The 20,058-nt window shown below is 41.4% G+C and overlaps 2 protein-coding genes across 2 annotated transcripts; both read left to right on the forward strand.

The window, feature by feature from the left end:
- The first annotated feature begins 1,547 nt into the window (after positions 1-1,547).
- LOC134620368 (E3 ubiquitin-protein ligase TRIM21-like) lies at positions 1,548-3,194 on the forward strand. Its single transcript, XM_063466527.1, has one exon. It carries the CDS (start codon positions 1,548-1,550, stop codon positions 3,192-3,194), a length of 1,647 nt encoding a protein of 548 aa, XP_063322597.1.
- Positions 3,195-16,669: 13,475 nt separating this feature from the next.
- Positions 16,670-18,316, forward strand: LOC134620366 (E3 ubiquitin-protein ligase TRIM39-like). The gene has a single exon (XM_063466525.1). It carries the CDS (start codon positions 16,670-16,672, stop codon positions 18,314-18,316), a length of 1,647 nt encoding a protein of 548 aa, XP_063322595.1.
- The last annotated feature ends 1,742 nt before the right edge of the window (positions 18,317-20,058 follow it).

Raw genomic sequence — 20,058 nt, forward strand, 5'->3', positions numbered from 1 at the left:
AAGTGAGAGATACACCTGAGCAAAAATCTATTTCTCTTTAAAAGAACCTAAAACTTTGCTCATTGAGCCTTTTGCTACAACACAGCAGGGCTTCTGTCCAACAAAGCTTATACAGGTGACCATGGTCAGGCTGTTTTAGATGTCTGAATTTAAACTCTCCTCTTTCACAGTTTAGGAATCAAACATCAAATACAAAAACAACCCTACGCCCACTTCTGTGACAAACATGAGTTATCTTATTTGGACAACTCTTTGGTCATCTTGAGCTGTGATTGGCTGAAAAGTGATACACTTTGTTGTTTCTTTGGTTGTTGAACCATGTGGGAACTGATACAGTGTACTGTAAATTATTAGAATTAAATAAACCATTAAAATAAATGTAGTAAGATGTGACACAAAACTCTAGATGGATGACATTCCACTGATGAAAGTTGGATGATAATGAAGGATGAAACTAAAAGCATGTGTAACAATAGAAATTCACTTGAGCGGAATCAGTTTCTTTTCAAAGGAACATTAAACTGAGCTCACTGATCCTTTCATATCAGCACAGCAGAGCTTCTCTCCAACACTGGTGAGTACAGATGATCATAATTGAATTGTTTGAAAGTCCAAATGTGGATCATCCTCCAGAGACAATGAAGTTTACAATTAAATCTCTAATCTCAGGGTCAACTGGATCCATCAGGTTTTCCTCAACAACACAGCAGAGTCTTTACAAACATTGGTAAGTGAACTCATGACACTCACTTTCACAGCAATTTGTTCATTCACATTGTTTTAAATTTTAAAGGGACCGACATATTTAGGTGAGAGTTTCTTTGACTTGTATTGTAAAGACACATACTTTGAGGACTTTTTGGTCAGACTTTCTGACATGGGTGGTATCTTGGTGCTGGGATCCAGTGGTTGGCCAGACGTCAATTTTGCTTAGAAGGGCTTCTCATGTGGACCTCCCTAACTACCAACATGCAAGATGTTGTAGTGAGGAAACAGTAATCTCATCTTTGACAGCAGATGATTTATGGTAGCCCAGTAAAGACTTTAATGGGGAAAGACCAGTAGAGAGAGCAGTGGAAGTCATGGAGTTATTTGTGTATTTGATCAGGACAGTTTGAAGCTCAGGAGGACAGGTTAAAGGAAGCAAAACACCAAAGGGCAGCTTATACCTCTTGGTTAGCTTTCTCCCTTGCCCGGTGGTCTGGGGATAGAAATCAGAAGAGACACTAACTTGAGCTCTCAGGGGCATTCACACTGATGACATTCAACATCATCCCTTCGATTTCTAGCTTCAAACAGATCTAAGACTAAAAAAACTTTTTATTTAGAGCAGTGTGACATGTGAACTTTGGGATCACAGGGATTAATTTCAAATACACTGACCTTATTATTTCAAACTATCGTCATGTTTATCTTGACCATCCAGCACTGGAAAAGGAGACATAAGACAGAAAGGAAGTAAAAGCAGAACAAGTCCTCTTTAAATATGATTAAAACTGAATTTAAAATAAAATCATTTTCTTTTCTTTCTCACTCAGAGTGCAGACATGTCTGCTGCCAGCTGTCTTCTATCTGAAGATCAGTTTCTGTGCTCCATCTGTCTGGATGTCTTCACTGATCCAGTCTCTACACCATGTGGACACAACTTCTGCAAAAACTGCATCAGACAACACTGGGATATCAGTGACAGGTGTCAGTGTCCCATGTGTAAAAAGGTCTTTCAGACCAGACCTGAGCTGCATGTCAACAGTTTCATCTCTGAGATGGTTTCTCAGTTCAGACTTGAAGCTCAGCAGAAAGTCAACAGCAGCAGCATCTCAGAGCAACAAGCTGCCAAACCAGGAGAAGTTCCCTGTGACGTCTGCACTGGAACCAAACTGAAGGCCCTGAAGTCCTGCCTGGTGTGTCTGGCCTCCTACTGTCAGACTCACCTGGAGCCTCATCTGGCAGCTTCACGTCTGAAAAGACATCAGCTGATTGATCCTGAGGAGAACCTGGAAGGAAGGATGTGTATGAAGCACGATAAACCTCTGGAGCTGTTCTGTAAGACTGATCAGACATGTGTCTGCATGCTCTGCTGTGTTTTTGACCACAAGACTCATGAATTTGTTCCTCTGAGAGAAGAATGTGAAGGAAAGAAGGCAGAACTGGTCAAGACTGAAGCTGAAATTCAACAGATGATCATAAAGAGACGACTGAAGATTCAGGAGATCAAAGAATCAGTGAAGATGAGTAAAGATGCTGAAGACAGAGAGAAAGCAGAAGGTGTTCAGGTCTTCACTGCTCTGAAGGAGTCTGTTGACAGATGCCTGAAAAAGCTCATAAAGGAGATCGAAGAGAAACAGGAAACAACAGAGAAACAGGCTGAAGGTTTCATCAAAGATCTGGAACAGGAAATCTCTGAGCTGATGAAGAGAAGCTCTGAGGTGGAGCAGCTCTCACGCTCTAAAGATCACCTCCACCTCCTCCAAAGCTTCTCATCCCTGAAAGCTGCTCCAACCACCAAGGACTGGACAGAGGTCAGTATCCATCCACCATCATATGAGGGGACTGTGGTGAGAGCTGTGGTGAGAGCTGTAGGTCGGCTGAAGGAGACACTCAGTAAAGACATGAAGAAGCTGTTTGAGGCTGAGCTGAAGAGGGTCCAGCAGTATGCAGTGGATGTGACTCTTGATCCTGATACAGCACATCCTTATCTCATCCTGTCTGATGATGGAAAACAAGTACACTGTGGTGAAGAGGAGAATGATCTTCCAGACAACCCAGAGAGATTTTCTGAATTTCCCATTGTTTTAGGAAAGCAGAGTTTCTCTTCAGGCAGATTTTACTTTGAGGTTCAGGTTAACAAGACTGAATGGGCTTTAGGGGTGGCCAGAGAGTCAGTCAACAGGAATGAAGTCATGACATTGAGTCCTAAAAATGGTTACTGGACTGTAGGAGTATGTGAAAATATTTGTGTAGCAGTTGATGACCTTCCAGTCCATCTCCCTCTTCAGTCTGGTCCTCAGAAGGTTGGGGTGTTTGTGGATTATGAGGAGGGTCTGGTGTCCTTTCATGATGTAGATGATGTAGATGTGATATATTCCTTTTCTTGCTTCTCCTTCACTGAGAAACTCTACCCATTCTTCTGTCCCGGCGGTAATGATGGTGGTAAAAACTCTGATCCTCTGATCATCTGTCCAGTCAATCAGTGAGTCTGATCTTTTTCCATGAGGAAATTGGATCAAGTACAGATTAATCTTAACATTTAAGCTGACGGAGAAGAAGTCCTAAAAACACAACTGAGCAAACTGCACCTGCTAATGAAGATGAAACTGCAATGAAGAAGCTGCAAAAGAAGCCAGTAAACTGAACTTTAGTTGATTTTTCCCATTTGTCTGAGGAAGTCCAGTGTGACAAACAAGAAACTCTAGTCGTCTTTTCTTGCATTGTTTGGCAAAGGCACAGAGATTAAATTATATACTGTACACAGAAATTAGTACAAATGTTAATATTTTATTATTTTTACTTATCTGCTGATAACTATCAAAATATGGTGGATAAACTGTTCTGTTGTCTTAACATGTACAGTATGCTTATTCAGAATGAAAGAATTAAAATCTGAACGTACCATCTCTTTTGATCCTTTCTTTGATGATAATCAGCTGCTGAGCTTCAGCCTTCTTACCTCTGAGGTGATCACAGAATGAGCGGCTGTAAACCTTTAGAAAGACCCACATTTGCATCAGTAAAATTATTAATAACATGCAAGTGTTAAATACATCTTTCAGATGATTTTTAAACATTTTTGGAGCCCTGAGATATTTGATTTAAAAAAAGACACCCCACGGCTCACTGGCATTCATTCATTACTTGTGCACATGTTAAGTTGTGGTTGTGGTATTTAAACATTTTATGAAGGTGGCACAGTAACAGAGCAGTTAATGCTGGGGAGAGTTCTTCCTGAATAACTCACTCTCCAGATCCAGCAACTAACCCCCCGATACACGCTCACGTTTTTCAGGCCGCACAATCAAAACATATGTCTTAAAAAAACAGTAATATTGTAACAGAGATACTGAACACATCACAATAAAAGCATCTTTAGTATCATTATAATCATGTATACACACACACTATAAACCTTACAATTGCCACTGACACAGCTCACTCTGCCACTGTACTTTGTTTTCTTGTAGATAGATCGGTCTTTTATTTTAAGCTAGAAAAGAATGTTTTGTGTGTTGTTTTGGCCTTGGACACCCTGAAGCTAAGAACTTTCATGTGTTCATTTATTTTTGTCCTGTAATTGATTTATTTGCCTTAATTTTTAAAATTCAATTCAATTCAATTCAATTTTATTTATATAGCGCCAAATCACAACAACAGTCACCTCAAGGCGCTTTATATTGTAAGGGAGATGCTACAATAATAGGTACAGAGAAAAACCCAACAATCACATGACCCCCTATGAGCAAGCACTTTGGCGACAGTGGGAAGGAAAAACTCCCTTTTAACAGGATAAAACCTCCAGCAGAACCAGGCTCAGGGAGGGGCGGCCATCTGCTGTGACCAGTTGGGGTGAGAGAAGGAAAACAGGATAAAGACGTGCTGTGAAAGAGAGACAGAGATTAATAACAGATATTCAATGCAGAGAGGTCTATTAACACATAGTGAGTGAGAAAGGTGACTGGAAAGGAAAAATAATTAGCTAAGACAGCTGGGTCTAGGGATGGCTTTTTAAGTAAAGGTTTAACTACAGCCAGCTTGAAGTCCTGTGGTACATAGCCGATTATTAGAGATAGGTTGATCATATTTAAGATTGAAGCATTAATTAATGGCAGGACTTCTTTGAGCAGTTTTGTAGGAATGGGGTCTAAAAGACATGTTGATGGTTTGGAGGAAGAAATTACTGAAGTTAACTCAGAAAGATCAATTGGAGAAAAAGAGTCTAACTTAACATCAGTGGTACTAAAAGTAGCTGTAGATAATGTTGCATCTGTGGGATGATTATTGGTCATTTTTTCTCTAATGATAAAAATTTTATTTGTGAAGAAGTTCATGAAGTCATTACTAGTTAGCGTCAAAGGGATTGTTGGCTCAGTAGAGCTCTGACTTTTTGTCAGCCTGGCTACAGTGCTGAAGAGAAACCTGGGGTTGTTCTTATTTTCTTCAATCAGTGACGAATAGTAAGATGTTCTGGCTTTGCGGAGGGCTTTCTTATAAAGCAACAAACTATTTCTCCAGGCTAAATGATGACCTTCTAAATTTGTGACACGCCATTTCCTCTCCAGCTTACGAGTTATCTGCTTTAGGCTACGTGTTTGAGAATTATACCACGGAGTCAGGTACTTCTGATTTGAGACCTTAGTTTTCACTGGAGCTACAGTATCCAGAGTCATACGTAGTGAGGAGGTAAAATTATTAACAAGATAATCAACCTCTGTTGGAGTAGCGTTCAGATAGCTGCTCTGCTCTATGTTGGTACAGGGCATTGAAGATGATAACAGTGGGTGGATTATATTCTTAAACTTAGTTACAGCACTTTCAGAAAGACATCTACTGTGATAAAGTCTACTCTCCACTGCTGTGTAATCAATTATTGTAAATGTAAATGTTATCAGGAAATGATCAGACAGCAGAGGGTTTTCAGGAAACACTGTTAAATGTTCAGTTTCTATGCCATATGTTAAAACAAGATCTAGAGTGTGATTAAAGTGGTGGGTGGGTTCTTTTACATTTTGAGAGAAGCCAATTGAGTCTAATAACAGATTAACAGATAAAGATAAACTAACATAATCATCCTGCTACATCCAGGTTTCTGTACGGCAAAGTAAATTGATTTGTTGATCAATTATTAAGTCTTGTACTAACAGAGACTTGGAGGAGAGAGACCTAATATTTAATAATCCACATTTCACTGTTTTACTCTTTGGTGCAGATGTGGATACTGTATTGTTCTTTCTTTGTGATTTTTTATGTTTAAGTTGTTTGTTGCTGGTTTTTAGTTTGTTTTTTGTCTGTTTGGGAGCTGACACAGTCTCAATGGAAATGGGGTTTTTTTTGGGGGGGGGGGGGGGGGGGGGGAGTGTAACAGGAGGAGAGAAGCTGCAGAGAGGCGTGTAAGACTGCAACTCTGCTTCCTGGTCCCAACTCTGGATAGTCATATTTTGCGGGAGTTTATTGTCCATATTTCTAGAAATGAGAGCTGCTCCATCCTAAGTGGGATGGATGCCGTCTCTCCTAACAAGACCAGGTTTCCTCCAGAAGGTTTGCCAATTATCTATGAAGCCCACACCGTTTTTTGGACACCACTCAGACAGCCAGCAATTTAAGGAGAACATGCGGCTAAACATGTCACTCCTGGTCTGATTGGGGAGGGGACCAGAGAAAACTACAGAGTCCAACATTGTTTTGGCAAAGTTACACACCGATTCAATATTGATTTTAGTGACCTCCGATTGGCGTAACCAGGTGTCATTACTGCCGACGTGAATTATGATTTTTCTGAATTTACGTTTACCCTTAGCCAGCTGTTTTAAATTTCCCTCAGTGTCGCCTGCTCTGGCCCCTGGAAGACAATTGACAATGGTTGCCGGTGTCTCTAGCTTCACATGTCTCAGAACAGAATCACCAATTACCAGAGTTTGACCCCCGGCGGGTGTGTCACCGAGTGGGGAAAAACGGTTAGACCCATGAACAGGTTGGTGGTGTACCTCGGGCTTCTGTTTAAGACTATGCTTCCTCCTCACCGTCACCCAGCCGCCCTCTTTCCCCAACTGCTTGGGGTCTGCCGGGGAACAGCTAGCGGGGCCTACGCTATCTTTGGCTGCACCAGCTACAGGAGCCTGGGTAGCTACGGGTGAATGAAGGGTGTGAAACAGAGTGTCCAATTCAGTAATCCAGAGCTGCCAATATGCTACAAATAGCAGGAAAGTGCAGGAGTGACAGGTGAAGTAGCCATGGTGCTAGCGAATCGGCTACGAGCTAAGCTAAGCTAATGAAACAGTAAAGACACAGTGAGTGAATACTTTGGCTATAAATTAGGTAGTGAGTACACAGAAAGTGTGTGAATGTTAAGAATGTATCTAAAAGTTTTTAATTAAATTGCTAAGCAGATAAGCTACTCAAAAACACCACTGTATTTGAGCAAGAACAGGAAGTGATACTCTACTTCAGAGAGAGCGAACACCAAGTGACAGCGCCACCAAGACAAGATAAATACTTGTGTTCTACTAATGTTAACTATGCAGTGTTTAATAATTATTCTTTTCCACTTTTGGTTAAACCCTGTGCCAGGTAACATCTTTGCTGTTTAGTGGGTTGTAACATAAGTGGGGGCTCATCCGGGATCTCTGGAAAGGAAGTTTGGATTTTTTTTTTTTATAATTTTGCTTGTAGGTGGCTGATAGTGTTACATTTGGGAAAATATAACATCCCAGTTATGTTAGGTGAGTGTCCAGCAGAGCTTCTTAAGGTTTTGTTTCGGCTCTTTTTTTGTTTTTCCTTTCTTATTTTCGGAGTAATCCTGCACTGCAGTGGCATCAAGACATATGGTGTGTAATGTTGCTGTGTAATTTGACAGGTAAGGCTCAGGAAGCTTGTTCTGGTCTGTCTGTGAAGGGCTGTTTAGTTTATGAAAATCTTAAAAGTGCTGTCCTGAAAGCCTATAAACTTGTACTTGAAGCCTATATGCAGCATTTTCAAGGTTTGAAAAGGACACGGGACCAAGCTTACCTTGACTTTGCTACAGAGAAGGAAGCATGGCTAATGATTTGGCTTTGTCATGTGAGCTAATGCTTGTGGAGGAATTCAAGAACTGTGCCTGAGTATATTGCTTTTTATGTAAGTGAACAAAGGGTTTCCACTTTACAGCAGGCTGCCATGCTGGCAGATGAATTTTTGTTAACTCACAATATTAATGCTGTAGAATGTGACATCCCTTCTCACCATAATATACTTTGGAGTGCTTCGAGTGTGCCAGTTGTGAAGGCTGATACGGTTGTGGGTTCAAGACCCAAAGTAAAACTTTCTTCTGCTACAAACCTGGCCACATTGTTACTGGCTGTTTGAAACTGAAACTCAAGCAAAAAGCACATTCTATGCAAAAAGACTCTGGCTTGAAAAAAGAGAGTTGAGGGTCCAGAACTGACAAAGAAGCCAAGCCTAGTAAAAAGCCACATTTGGACCATAATTGCTCAATGGTGTCATGTGATCAATTTCAGAGGTCTGAGTTGCCACCTGTTGACCATCTTCTGGGTCCCTCCGAATGACCTGCAATGTGACAGATTGTGTATACCCCAACCTCAAAAAGTGTTTCAGTAAGGTCTATTAGCAGCCCCAAGGGTTCTCCATATGTGTTGGCTCAAAAAACTCTTGGCAGACTCTATTTTGAGGAAATTGGGCAACCTCATTCAGTGTTTTGGACCCATTGAGAACGTGTTGGCAGATTCCACAGGCTATGCCTAATAGTTAATATAAGGTGTGGTATGTAGCATATTCAAAATTTGGTTGTGATATGATGAAGCAGGTTTAATTAATTGGTTTGCTTAATGCACTGTGTAGGACCCTATGTGACTGACCACTTTTTTATATTCATGGGAGGGTCTGTTATGGCCCTAGCAGGGCCTCTTGTGAAATTGGTCTTGTGTGGTCATTTCCTGTCATCTCTTCTGCCTTAGGTGCCACATTTGTTGTACACATTTGCTGACTCTAATCAGCAATTAAGAATACCTACCGTATTTTCACGACCATAAGGCGCACTTAAAAGTCTTAGATTTTCTTCAAAAAGTACGGCGCGCCCTATAGTGCAGTGCGCCCTGTGTGTTGTAATGAGGACGTAGTAGAGAACACCATGAGAACGCTAAAGGGTGAAGTGTGGGCGTTGACTGTACCGGTATATACGATGCACATACCTGTATAAAAGAACAGGTATGTGCGTTATGCAGAACATCGTTGTTTTAACAACCCTGAAAATGGCAAAGAGACACGCTTACGAAGCACAGTTTAAACTGAAGGCCATCAGCTACGCGGAGGAACATGGAAATCGAGCAGCCGCGAGAGAATTTAAGATTAACGAATCGATGGTTCGCAAGTGGAGGAAGCTAGAAAACAAGCTCCGGCAGGTCAAGAAAACGCAGCTGAGTTTCCGCGGACATAAGGCGAGGTGGCCCGAGTTGGAGGAAAGACTCGAGCGGTGGATCATCGAGCAAAGAACGAGTGGGAGAAGCGTTTTGACGGTCACCATTCGGCTAAAAGCAGTTTCACTAGCTGAAGAAATGAAAATTGAACATTTCCAAGGAGGCCCGTCTTGGTGCTTTCGTTTTATGAAACGGTGCCATTTTTCCATCCGGACCAGGACTACGGTAGCGCAGCAACTTCCAGCGGATTATAATGAAAAGCTGGCCATCTTCCGCTCCTACTGCAGCAAACACATCGGCGACAAAAACATCCAGCCCAGCCACATCACAAACATGGACAAGGTGCCGCTCACTTTCGACATCCCGGTGAGTCACACTGTGGAGAAGAAGGGGACCAGCACGGTAGCGATACACACAACGGGGTACGAAAAGTCTTCTTTTACTGTTGTGCTTGGCTGCCACGCTAATGGACAGAAACTGCCGCCTATGGTGATTTTTAAGAGAAAGACTTTGCCTAAAGAGAAGTTTCCAGCAGGAGTCATCATTAAGGGAAATGAAAAGGGCTGGATGGATGAGGAAATGATGAAAGAGTGGCTGAGGGAGGTGTATGTAAGGAGACCAGGTGGTTTTTTCCACGCATCACCATCGCTCTTGATCTGTGACTCTATGCGTGCCCATCTCACAGCCGATGTGAAAAAACAAGTGAAACAAATGAACTCTGAGCTTGCTGTCATTCCGGGAGGCCTGACAAAGGAACTCCAACCGCTGGACATCGGTGTGAACCGCCCGTTCAAAGTAAGGCTGCGAGCGGCGTGGGAGCGATGGATGACCAATGGAGACCACAGTTTCACCAAGAGTGGAAGGCAGCGCCGGGCGAGTTACGCCACAATTTGCGAATGGATTGTAGATGCTTGGGCTAACATGTCTGCTGGCACTGTTGTTCGAGCTTTCGCAAAAGCCGGCACTAGCTACAAACACAGCCTTGCTGTGTTTGTAGCTAGTGATCTATGTGCGTGTGGTGTGGCTATTTGCTCCCGCTCTGTGGAGAGGAGTGTGTTTCGGTGACTAACCTTTTTTTTTTTTTTATCTTTTCAGTTTAGTGACTAACTCCTGGTTTTAGGTGATGGCGGCTTCCTGGACCTTTTAGGAAACGGAACAATCCTCACTGCGTGTGGAAGTTGCTGTATTTCTGGCATGAACAAGTGCTGCAACACTAGACTGATGCTGCCACTACGAAGGTCATGTACCAATTAATAATGGATGATGAAGGTGAAGATAACAGAGTGTGGCCATCTATGGCTTGATAAAGTGAACTGTTAATTATGTGTATTACAGAAATCTGACTGAAGTATAATGCACTGATGTTGTAAGAAGTGCGAAGCTGAATTGTAGAGAAACCCTTTTCTGACAAAATGTGTTTGTAATTTACTTTTTACATTTTTTACAATCATTCTACCCTGAAAAAAAAAACTGTTGAAAACCAGTTAAAATAATAAAATTAAAGAGAGATTCATCCCCATGATGCATGGAAGCACACCTGTTACCACAACTGAAGGTCTAAAAGTACCTGAAGCCACTGCAGGGAGAGGTCAAAATTCAGTTGACTCAGATCACATTTAACACTGGCTCTTATCTGCTGACAGAGGTGGAGCAACACCTGAAGAATGAGAAATTAAGCATCAGAGTTCAGAAATGAAAGTGAGAGATAGACCTGAGCAAAAATCAAGGAATCCAACCAGGCAGCAAAGGTGTAGTAAGATGTGACACAAAACTCTAGATGGATGACATTCCACTGATGAAAGTTGGATGATTATGAATGGTAAATGGTAAATGGCCTGTATTTGTATAGCGCTTTACTAGTCCCTAAGGACCCCAAAGCGCTTTACACATCCAGTCATCCACCCATTCACACACACATTCACACACTGATGATGGCAAGCTACATTGTAGCCACAGCCACCCTGGGGCGCACTGACAGAGGCAATGAAATAATAATAATGAAAGATGAAACTAAAAGCATGTGTAACAATAGAAATTCACTTGAGCGGAATCAGTTTCTTGAATTCCCTGATTACTCCCCTGTGTATATAAGCCCTGTGTTTCCTTTGTTCTCTGTTGCGTCGTTAACGTCCGCTCACCCTCTGATTTCGCTGTGTGTTCCGTTGCCTGTTTTGTCTGCCTGTTAGTTTACTTTTCCCTCAGTATAGTTAGCCTTCTGTTCAGTCTGCAACCCACAATAAAGCTGTTTATTTTGAGTTCAACTTTGCCTCAGTGAGTCCAGCATTTTGGGTCCTTCCTCCCTGCCTGCCTGCACACAGTCATGACAGTTTTAAGTTCATGATTTCATATTTAGTTTGAATAAAGCATTGGGAGTTTAGAACTGAAAGTGAAAGCTGCAAAACATGTTTTTCTCTCTTTCAAAGGAACCTCAAACTGAGCTCATCAAACCTTCCTCAACAACACAGCAGCGCTTCTGTTCAACACTGAAAAGTACAGATGATCATAATCACACTGTTTTAAATGTTGATCTCCTCTTTATAGCCTACAAACATGGTGCAATTTGTTAAAATATTTCTTTTTACATTAATGCAGGATTTAAAAATATTAAAAAAAAATCTTAATCTGCTTATTGCTGACAATTATTTGTGCTGATTATGTTTTTGTTTGTTGTTTTTGTTTTATATCAGTTGGACAGAAAGATAACAGTAAAAAATTCACAGACAGAACTTATTTATAGTGCAAACAAAAAACAAACAGAAACTTTCACTTTCAGCTGTTGTGATCTGTGACAGCAGAGATGTAAGTGTTGTGGATTTGTCTGGATCCTGTTTCATTTCAGCTGTTTCAGAGTAAAAGCTGTTGTTAGCTAAATAAAAGAGATTCAGAGCATCATAGAAATGACTCCTAATGATTTCCTGAAATATTCCTGCTGTGTGTCAAACACTTGCAGCTTCTTTCATTTTGAACTGCAGTCGGCACTGAGGCTGCGGTCTGCTTTATGAATGAGTCTATGAAGATATGCACAGTTTGTTGGCTTTGCAGCTGATGGTGGCAGAGAGTACACTATGGATGTGGGCAGACAAGGAAGGCACTCTGCGTGTGGCAGGAAACCAGAAATGGTTCAATATCAAAATTTTCTCAGGAATCTAGTGCAGAGAAATCATTATAATTTAAGAAATAAGAAATCATTTGGTGCTGATGAAATTTCAAATACTGGTGCACATAGTGCCAGAGAGCTTTGTTGGTTTTGTAGCTAGTGATCTTTGTGCATGTGGTGTGACTGTTTGCTCCTGAACTTTGGAGAGGAGTGTGTTTCGATGACAAACTTTTCTTTTATCTTTTCAGTTTAGTGACCAAGTCCTGGGTGTTGTTTTCCTTATTTAAAAGGTGATAGTGGTTTCACCATCTTTTAGTTTAATTAGTAATAGAAACAATAATAATAATGGATTGCATTTATATAGCGCTTTTCGAGACCCTCAAAGCGCTTTACAATTCCACTATTCATTCACTCACACATTCACACACTGGTGGAGGCAACCTACAGTTGTAGCCACAGCTGCCCTGGGGCAGACTGACAGAAGCAAGGCTGCCATATTGCACCATTGGCCCCTCTGGCCATCACCAGTAGGCGGTAGGTGAAGTGTCTTGCCCAGGGACACAACGACAAAGACTGTCCGAGCCGGGGCTCGAACTGGCAACCTTCCGATTACAAGACGAACTGCCAACTCTTGAGCCACGGAAATGGAAATGTCACAGTGAGTGTGTCTATCTACAGTGAAAGACAGTTTATTTAACAGTTTAATGTGCAAACATCCCACTGTGATCTCCTCCCAGTTCCCCAATGGTAGTGCATCTCTGTCCTTTTCCAGAAGTAATCCAGTGCACCTCCCATGAAATCCACTCCGTGCCTGTTCCTAGTGAAAGCAAACGGTAAGTAACGATTCTTGCAGGTGCACTCTTCCTTCACGATCCTGCGGCTACTAACAGGCTTAATGCAATACTCCAGCACTGACTGTCACCCGACCACACTGTTAAGTAACATTGCTCAAGATGGTGGATGATCAGAAGCAGCTGGACGCCAAATCAGTTGGATGCACCCGGCGCCCATCTTCCTGAAGTGCGAACTTCTGTAAACAACACACCACGGGACGGAGAGGAAGAAAAAGGAGAGGAAAACACAATAACAAAAACAGTGAGGACCGTCCGACCATGACAGGAAATGAAACTTTCCAAGGGATATTTAACCAAATATTAGTGCGGGTGCATGTCTGTATTTGAGCCTAAATGTAAATGTGACCATGTGTGGATTAGAGAAAATGTAAAATTGTGCACCGAATTCTTGTTTTTTAAAGTCATTAAAGATGTATGCTGTACAATCATTCTACCCTGTAAAAAAAACATTTGAAAAGCAGTTAAAAGACTAAAATTAATGATTCATGCCCATGATGAACCTGTGACCACAACTGAAGGTCCAAAAGTACCTGCAGTCACTGCAGGGAGAGGTCAAAATTCAGTTGACTCAGACAACATTTAAATGTTTACTGGTAAAATTTCACCGGTGTATCTCTCATCAAATGAGGCGGAGCAAGACTTGAAAGATGAGAAATTCAGTGTCAAAATTCAGAAATGAAAGTGAGAGATACACCTAAGCAAAACCAGTTTTTCTTTAAAAGAACACGAAACTGAGCTCGGTGAGCCTTTTGCTACAACAGTGCAGGGCTTCTGTCCAACACAGGAAACCAACCAGCAGCAAAGGTGTGGTAAGAGGTGCCACAAAACTCTAGATGGATGACATTCCAATGATCAAAGTTGGATAATGATAAAAGCTGAAACTAAAAGCATGTGTAACAATAGAATTTCACTTGAGCAGAATCGGTTTCTTTTCAAAGGAACATTAAACTGAGCTCACTGATCCTTTCATATCATTACAGCAGAGCTTCTCTCCAACACTGGTGAGTACAGAAGATCATGACTGAATTGTTTGAAAGTCCAAATGTGGATCATCCTGCAGAGACAAACAAGTTTATAACTAAATCTCTAATCTCAGGGTCATCTAGGTCTATCAGGTTTTCTTCAACAACAGCAGAGTCTTTACAAACATTGGTAAGTGAACTCATGACATTCACTTTCACAGCACTTTGTTCATTCACATTGTTTTGAATAGAAATTGGGTCATATAGCCACAGATCCACTATAGAAACAGTCATGTCATTTCTCAGGAGTTTGGAGGTGAATCTTCATAGTCTGGATTTCAATCTGACTACTTTTTTATTGAATACTTACTGTTTTATATTTCTTTTACCTCTTAAAAGAAAAACTACCTGCAAACCATAAAGGTTGTAAAGGTTTTCTCATATTCCCAAAAGTTGATTCTGTTCATCTGGACTTAGCGTTTTCAGTGGGAGAAACGTTTCGTCACTCAAGTGAGTTCTTCAGTGTCAGCTGACTGCAGGTTTCCCCAATCTTATAAACACTATGTTTGCATAATGACTGAAACTAGCACCACTGAAGGAACAATGGGCTGGGAGGTCAGTTCCTTGATCATCAATATGCAAATTCTCATGACCATTGATCAAAGCTCATTAATCAAAGCCCACTGATCAATGGCCATGAGTACCATTCACAGAGAGTTGGGGAATGGCTGCAATCACAGCATTGTATGATGGCGAAAGATGTACCCTTAGGCCCCCTTCTCGATTCAGAGATGGTCTTTCCCTTTTCAAGTAAATGGCCTCCTTGAGTCCCCATTCAAACCAGCGTTCCTCCCTGTCCAGGATGTATACATCCTCATCTTTGAAAGAGTGTCCACTGGCCTGTAGGTGTGACTAGACTGTGGAGTCATGGCCTGACAAGGTAGCTCTTCTGTGTTGTGTCATCCGTAAGATGTAAGATGCTGTAGCAAGAAAACAGAGATCTCATCTTTGACAGCAGATACTTGAAATAGTTGGTAACCCAGTAAAGACTTCAATGGGGAGAGACCAGTAGCAGTGGAAGTTATGAAGGTATGTATTTATGATACAGGACAGTTTGGAGCTTAAGTGGACTAGTTGAAAGAGGTAAGACACCGAAGGGCAGCTTATACCTCTTGGTTAGCTTTATCCCCTTATCTGTTGGTCTGGAAATAGAAACCAGAAGAGAGACTAACCTGAGCTCTTAGTGCTGCACAGAACTCATTCCAGACAGGTGGAATTAAAGTCCATGATCAAAGACAATGTTCGAGGGGATTCCACACAGCTAGAAGACGTGAGCAGTAATGAAGCTGGGCAGTTTCTAAAGCTGAGGGAAGCCTCAGAAGAGCAACAAAATGGACAGCTTTGTAGAATTTGCCAATAATAGAGTTACCTGAGGAAGGAGTTAGACCAGCGATAAAATCCGACCAAGGCTGGCCGGGTGTTGGAAGAGATCTGAGCAATCTGTAGGAGTTAAGCTGGAGGACCTATTTTGGGCAAAAACATAGCAGGCAGTAACATATTATTATACTTTCTTTACTAGGGATGACCACCAAAACAGATGGTGATAGTACGTTTTTTTCCCCAGCATGATATGCAATTTAGGCAGTATCTGTCCAAAGTATTACTTGAGGGTGGACCTTTGAAGCCACATAGAGATTGTTGGGTCGATCGTTTCTAGGATCTGGCTTAGCCCACTGAACATCTTGTTCTTTTACTATTGCTTTGCAGCTCAACCAGATAGGATATTTTAGAGTTGCAAGACCAGTAGGTTGTACTTTGCTGACTAATGACTAGAAAGCCATGAGTCATATACTGTCTTCCTAAAGTCGTCCTAAAGACTACTATCCAGTGCTACCAATCTACATTCTCCACTAATGCCACCTTGCAATCTGCTGTGTCTTTCATATTGCATAAGATGTTGTCCACATGTGTGCACCTTCCTCCACTCTTGCATGTTACCCTTTGTTCCTCCATCTTCTTATATGTGTTAACCACAACTATTTCCATCCTTTTCACAAAATCTGCCAACATCTGTCCTTCTTCTTTTTTAGGTCATTAATACCATACCTACCCAACACCACCTCATCACCTCTGTTTCCTTCATGCAAATTAAAGTTTGATCCAATCACCACTCTCCCCCACTGGGGACACTCTCTGCCTCTTCATCCAAGATGCTCCAGAATTCTTCTTTCTCTTCAAACTGACATCCAGTTTCCAGGCATTTGCACTGACAATATCCAACATCACCCCTTAAATTTCTAGCTTCAACCTTGATATTATCTGACACCTATGGCTGGTCTTTTTATCAAACAGATGTAAGACTAAAAAAACAACAACTGTGTGATACTGAGTGTTTAGAGCAGTCTGAAGTTTGAATGTTGGGCTCAAAGGAATTACTTTCAAATACACTGACCACTTTATTCACTTAATTATTAGTATTTGAGCCTTTGGTCATGTTTAGCATAAACATACACAAGTGGAAAGAACAAGAACTTGTGACAGGAAAGAAGGAAAAGCAGAATAGGTCCACTCAAAACAGAATTAATACTGAATTTAAAATAAAATCATTTTCTTTTCTTCCTCACTCAGAGTGCAGACATGTCTGCTGCCAGCTGTCTTCTATCTGAAGATCAGTTTCTGTGCTCCATCTGTCTGGATGTCTTCACTGATCCAGTCTCCACACCATGTGGACACAACTTCTGCAAAAACTGCGTCAGTCAACACTGGGATATCAGTGAGAGGTGTCAGTGTCCTGTGTGTAAAAAGGTCTTTCAGACCAGACCTGAGCTGCACATCAACACTTTCGTCTCTGAGATGGTTTCTCAATTCAGACGGAAAGTCAGCAGCAGCTCAGAGCAACAAGCTGCCAAACCAGGAGAAGTTCCCTGTGACATCTGCACTGGAACCAAACTGAAGGCCCTGAAGTCCTGCCTGGTGTGTCTGGCCTCCTACTGTCAGACTCACCTGGAGCCTCATCTGACAGCTTCACGTCTGAAAAGACATCAGCTGATTGATCCTGAGGAGAACCTGGAAAGCAGGATGTGTGTGAAGCACGATCAACCTCTGGAGCTGTTCTGTAAGATCGATCAGACATGTGTCTGCATGCTCTGCTCTGTTGTAGACCACAAGACTCATGAGTTTGTTCCTCTGAGAGAAGAATATGAAGGAAAGAAGGCAGAACTGGGGAAGACTGAGACTGAAATTCAACGAATGATCACGAAGAGACGAATGAAGATTTGGAAGATCAAAGAGTCAGTGAAGAAGAGTAAAGATGCTGCAGACAGAGAGAAAGCAGAAGGTGTTCAGGTCTTCACTACTCTGAGGAAGACTCTCAGGAGATATTTGAAGAAGTTCATAAAGGAGATTGAAGAGAAACAGGAAACAACAGAGAAACAGGCTGAAGGTTTCATCAAAGATCTGGAACAGGAAATCTCTGAGCTGATGAAGAGAAGCTCAGAGGTGGAGCAGCTCTCATGCTCTAAAGATCACCTCCACCTCCTCCAAAGATTCTCATCCCTGAAAGCTGCTCCAACCACCAAAGACTGGACGGAGGTCAGTATCCATCCACCATCATATGAGGGGACTGTGGTGAGAGCTGTAGGTCGGCTGAAGGAGACACTCAGTAAAGACATGAAGAAGCTGTTTGATGCTGAGTTGAAGAGGGTCCAGCAGTATGCAGTGGATGTGACTCTTGATCCTGATACAGCACATCCTAAACTCATCCTGTCTGATGATGGAAAACAAGTACACTGTGGTGGAGAGGAGAATGATCTTCCAGACAACCCAGAGAGATTTTCTGCGGAGCGTCTTGTTTTAGGAAAACAGAGTTTCTCTTCAGGCAGATTTTACTTTGAGGTTCAGGTTAAAGAAAAGCCTGACTGGGTTTTAGGAGTGGCCAGAGAGTCAGTCAACAGGAAGGAAGTCATCACACCGAGTCCTGCGAATGGTCTCTGGACAGTAGGAGTATATGAAAACATTTGTGGAGCTCTTGAGGATCCTACAGTCCCTCTCTCTCTTCAGCGTGGTTCTGAGAAGGTGGGGGTGTTTGTGGATTATGAGGAGGGTTTGGTCTCCTTTTATGATGTAGATGATGTAGATGTGATCTACTCCTTTACTGGCTGGTCCTTCACTGAGAAACTCTACCCGTTGTTCTGTCCCAAAGTTAATGTTGATAATGATGATGAGAACAGTTGTGGTAAAAAAATTAAACCTCTCATCATCTCTCCTGTCAATCAATCAGTCTGATAGTTCACCGTGGGGAAATTGGACCATATACGGAGTCATCTCAACCTTTCAGCTGACACAGAAAAGAAGTCATAAAAAACATAACTGAGAAAAGTGCAGCTGCTGATCCTTATTATGATATACAGTTAGAAGCTGGAGATTAATCCAGTAAGCTGAGTTGAGTCAGTTGAGTTTTTGTTAAACTGTTTTCAAGTTGAAAAAATGATTACAATATAACAGAATAGAAACTCTCCTTTTCTTTTGCTTTCACTGTTCAAAGGAACAGACATTAAAGCATATACTGTACACACATTTGAGGAAACATGTTAATATTTTATTATTTTCATTCACCTTTTCTTAAATATCAAAATCAGGATTGAGAAAATATTTTTTTAATATGTACACCATGCTTTTTCAGAATACAATAAATACAATTCTAAACTTTTATTTCTTCTTTGATGATAATCAGCCGGTGAACTTCAGCCTTTTTACCTCTGAAGTGACAGCAAGACCAGTTCCTTTAGAAAAACCCACATTTACGCCAATAGCATGAAAACTATCATACATGTCATAAATAAGTTTGGAAAATGCAATTTTTTGGTTATTTTGAACATTTAAACATCTAGCTAGCTAACTTTTAATTCATTATTTTTTCTCTCTGATGTTCAGCCCGGATTAAGATGACAAAAATGCAGCAGTTTAAGTGAAAATGCAGCAGAGGGCGCTCTTAGCCAGGCCCACTCTGTTCTTTATTTAAAACATTTAAATCATTGTGTGTGTTTGATTAGTGATTATTCAGCTCATCAGAGCTGCTTTAGTGTTTCACTCTGTTTTTTCTTCACTGTGCAGCACATGTTGGCTTTATTTTGGAATTATTTTCTCTTCTCCTCTAAGACATCTTTGAACTAGTTTTTGTGTTTGTCATGGTTCATGTCCTAGTTCTATATTGGTGTTTCTTCAGCTCAGTTTTCCCTAGTATGTCTTTCAGCCTTCCCAGTCACAAACCCATGACTGTCTGTTTTCTCCCTAGTCCCAGTGTCAAGCCCACGTGTCTTAGTCATGCTCTCAGTGTTTGTACTTCCTGCTTTGTTAATCTTCCATCTCATGTGTATTCTGTTCAGTTTTGCTTCCCCTGCGTCGTCATTCAGTTTAGTGTCAGCTGTGTTCCCACCTGTGGCCTGTTCCCTTGTAGTCCTCTTTGTGTGTATATTGTCTGCATTTCTCTCTGTTGTGTTCTCAGTCATGCTTGTGTCCTCTCTTTCAGTATGTGTTTCATGATATCACAAAAACATGACTGGTTAACTTACAGGTTGATGTAAGAGAACAACCACAAGTGAGATTGTTCGGCAATCAGCTGAGCCAGCTTCATATTTTGCTGGACCAACTGGACCTGAGAATTAAATAAGTTACTAACTTAAATATTTGAGTTATCAAAATTTCTGTCAGCTGAATATTTTGAATCGTGTACATGGTACAAAAAATACATTTAAAGTTCCATTAAAAAACAGAAGAAGCAATTTTTAAAAAATGTTTAAAAACCGTTTTACACCCCCCACCAACCCCCGTTTTTTTCCTTTTCCTTTCACTTTCACCAGTCCTGATCTGTGACAGCAGAGATAAGGCTGGTTGGGGGGAAGGTCTGAAACCGCTCAATTTTAGCTGTTTCCCAGTAACAAGTGTCGTTAAGTAAATGAACGAGAAATAGACCGGACTTCAAGAATCAAGAGACTCAGAAAAAACCCCAACAAAATAGAAACAATCCT

This window comes from Pelmatolapia mariae, linkage group LG23, assembly GCF_036321145.2.
Source record: "Pelmatolapia mariae isolate MD_Pm_ZW linkage group LG23, Pm_UMD_F_2, whole genome shotgun sequence".
NCBI classification, from domain to species: domain Eukaryota; kingdom Metazoa; phylum Chordata; class Actinopteri; order Cichliformes; family Cichlidae; genus Pelmatolapia; species Pelmatolapia mariae.

What these genes read in the sequence shown, in the direction of transcription:
- LOC134620368 (XM_063466527.1), top strand. Translation starts at nt 1,548, where the DNA reads ATGTCTGCTGCCAGCTGTCTTCTATCTGAAGATCAGTTTCTGTGCTCC.
- LOC134620366 (XM_063466525.1), top strand. Translation starts at nt 16,670, where the DNA reads ATGTCTGCTGCCAGCTGTCTTCTATCTGAAGATCAGTTTCTGTGCTCC.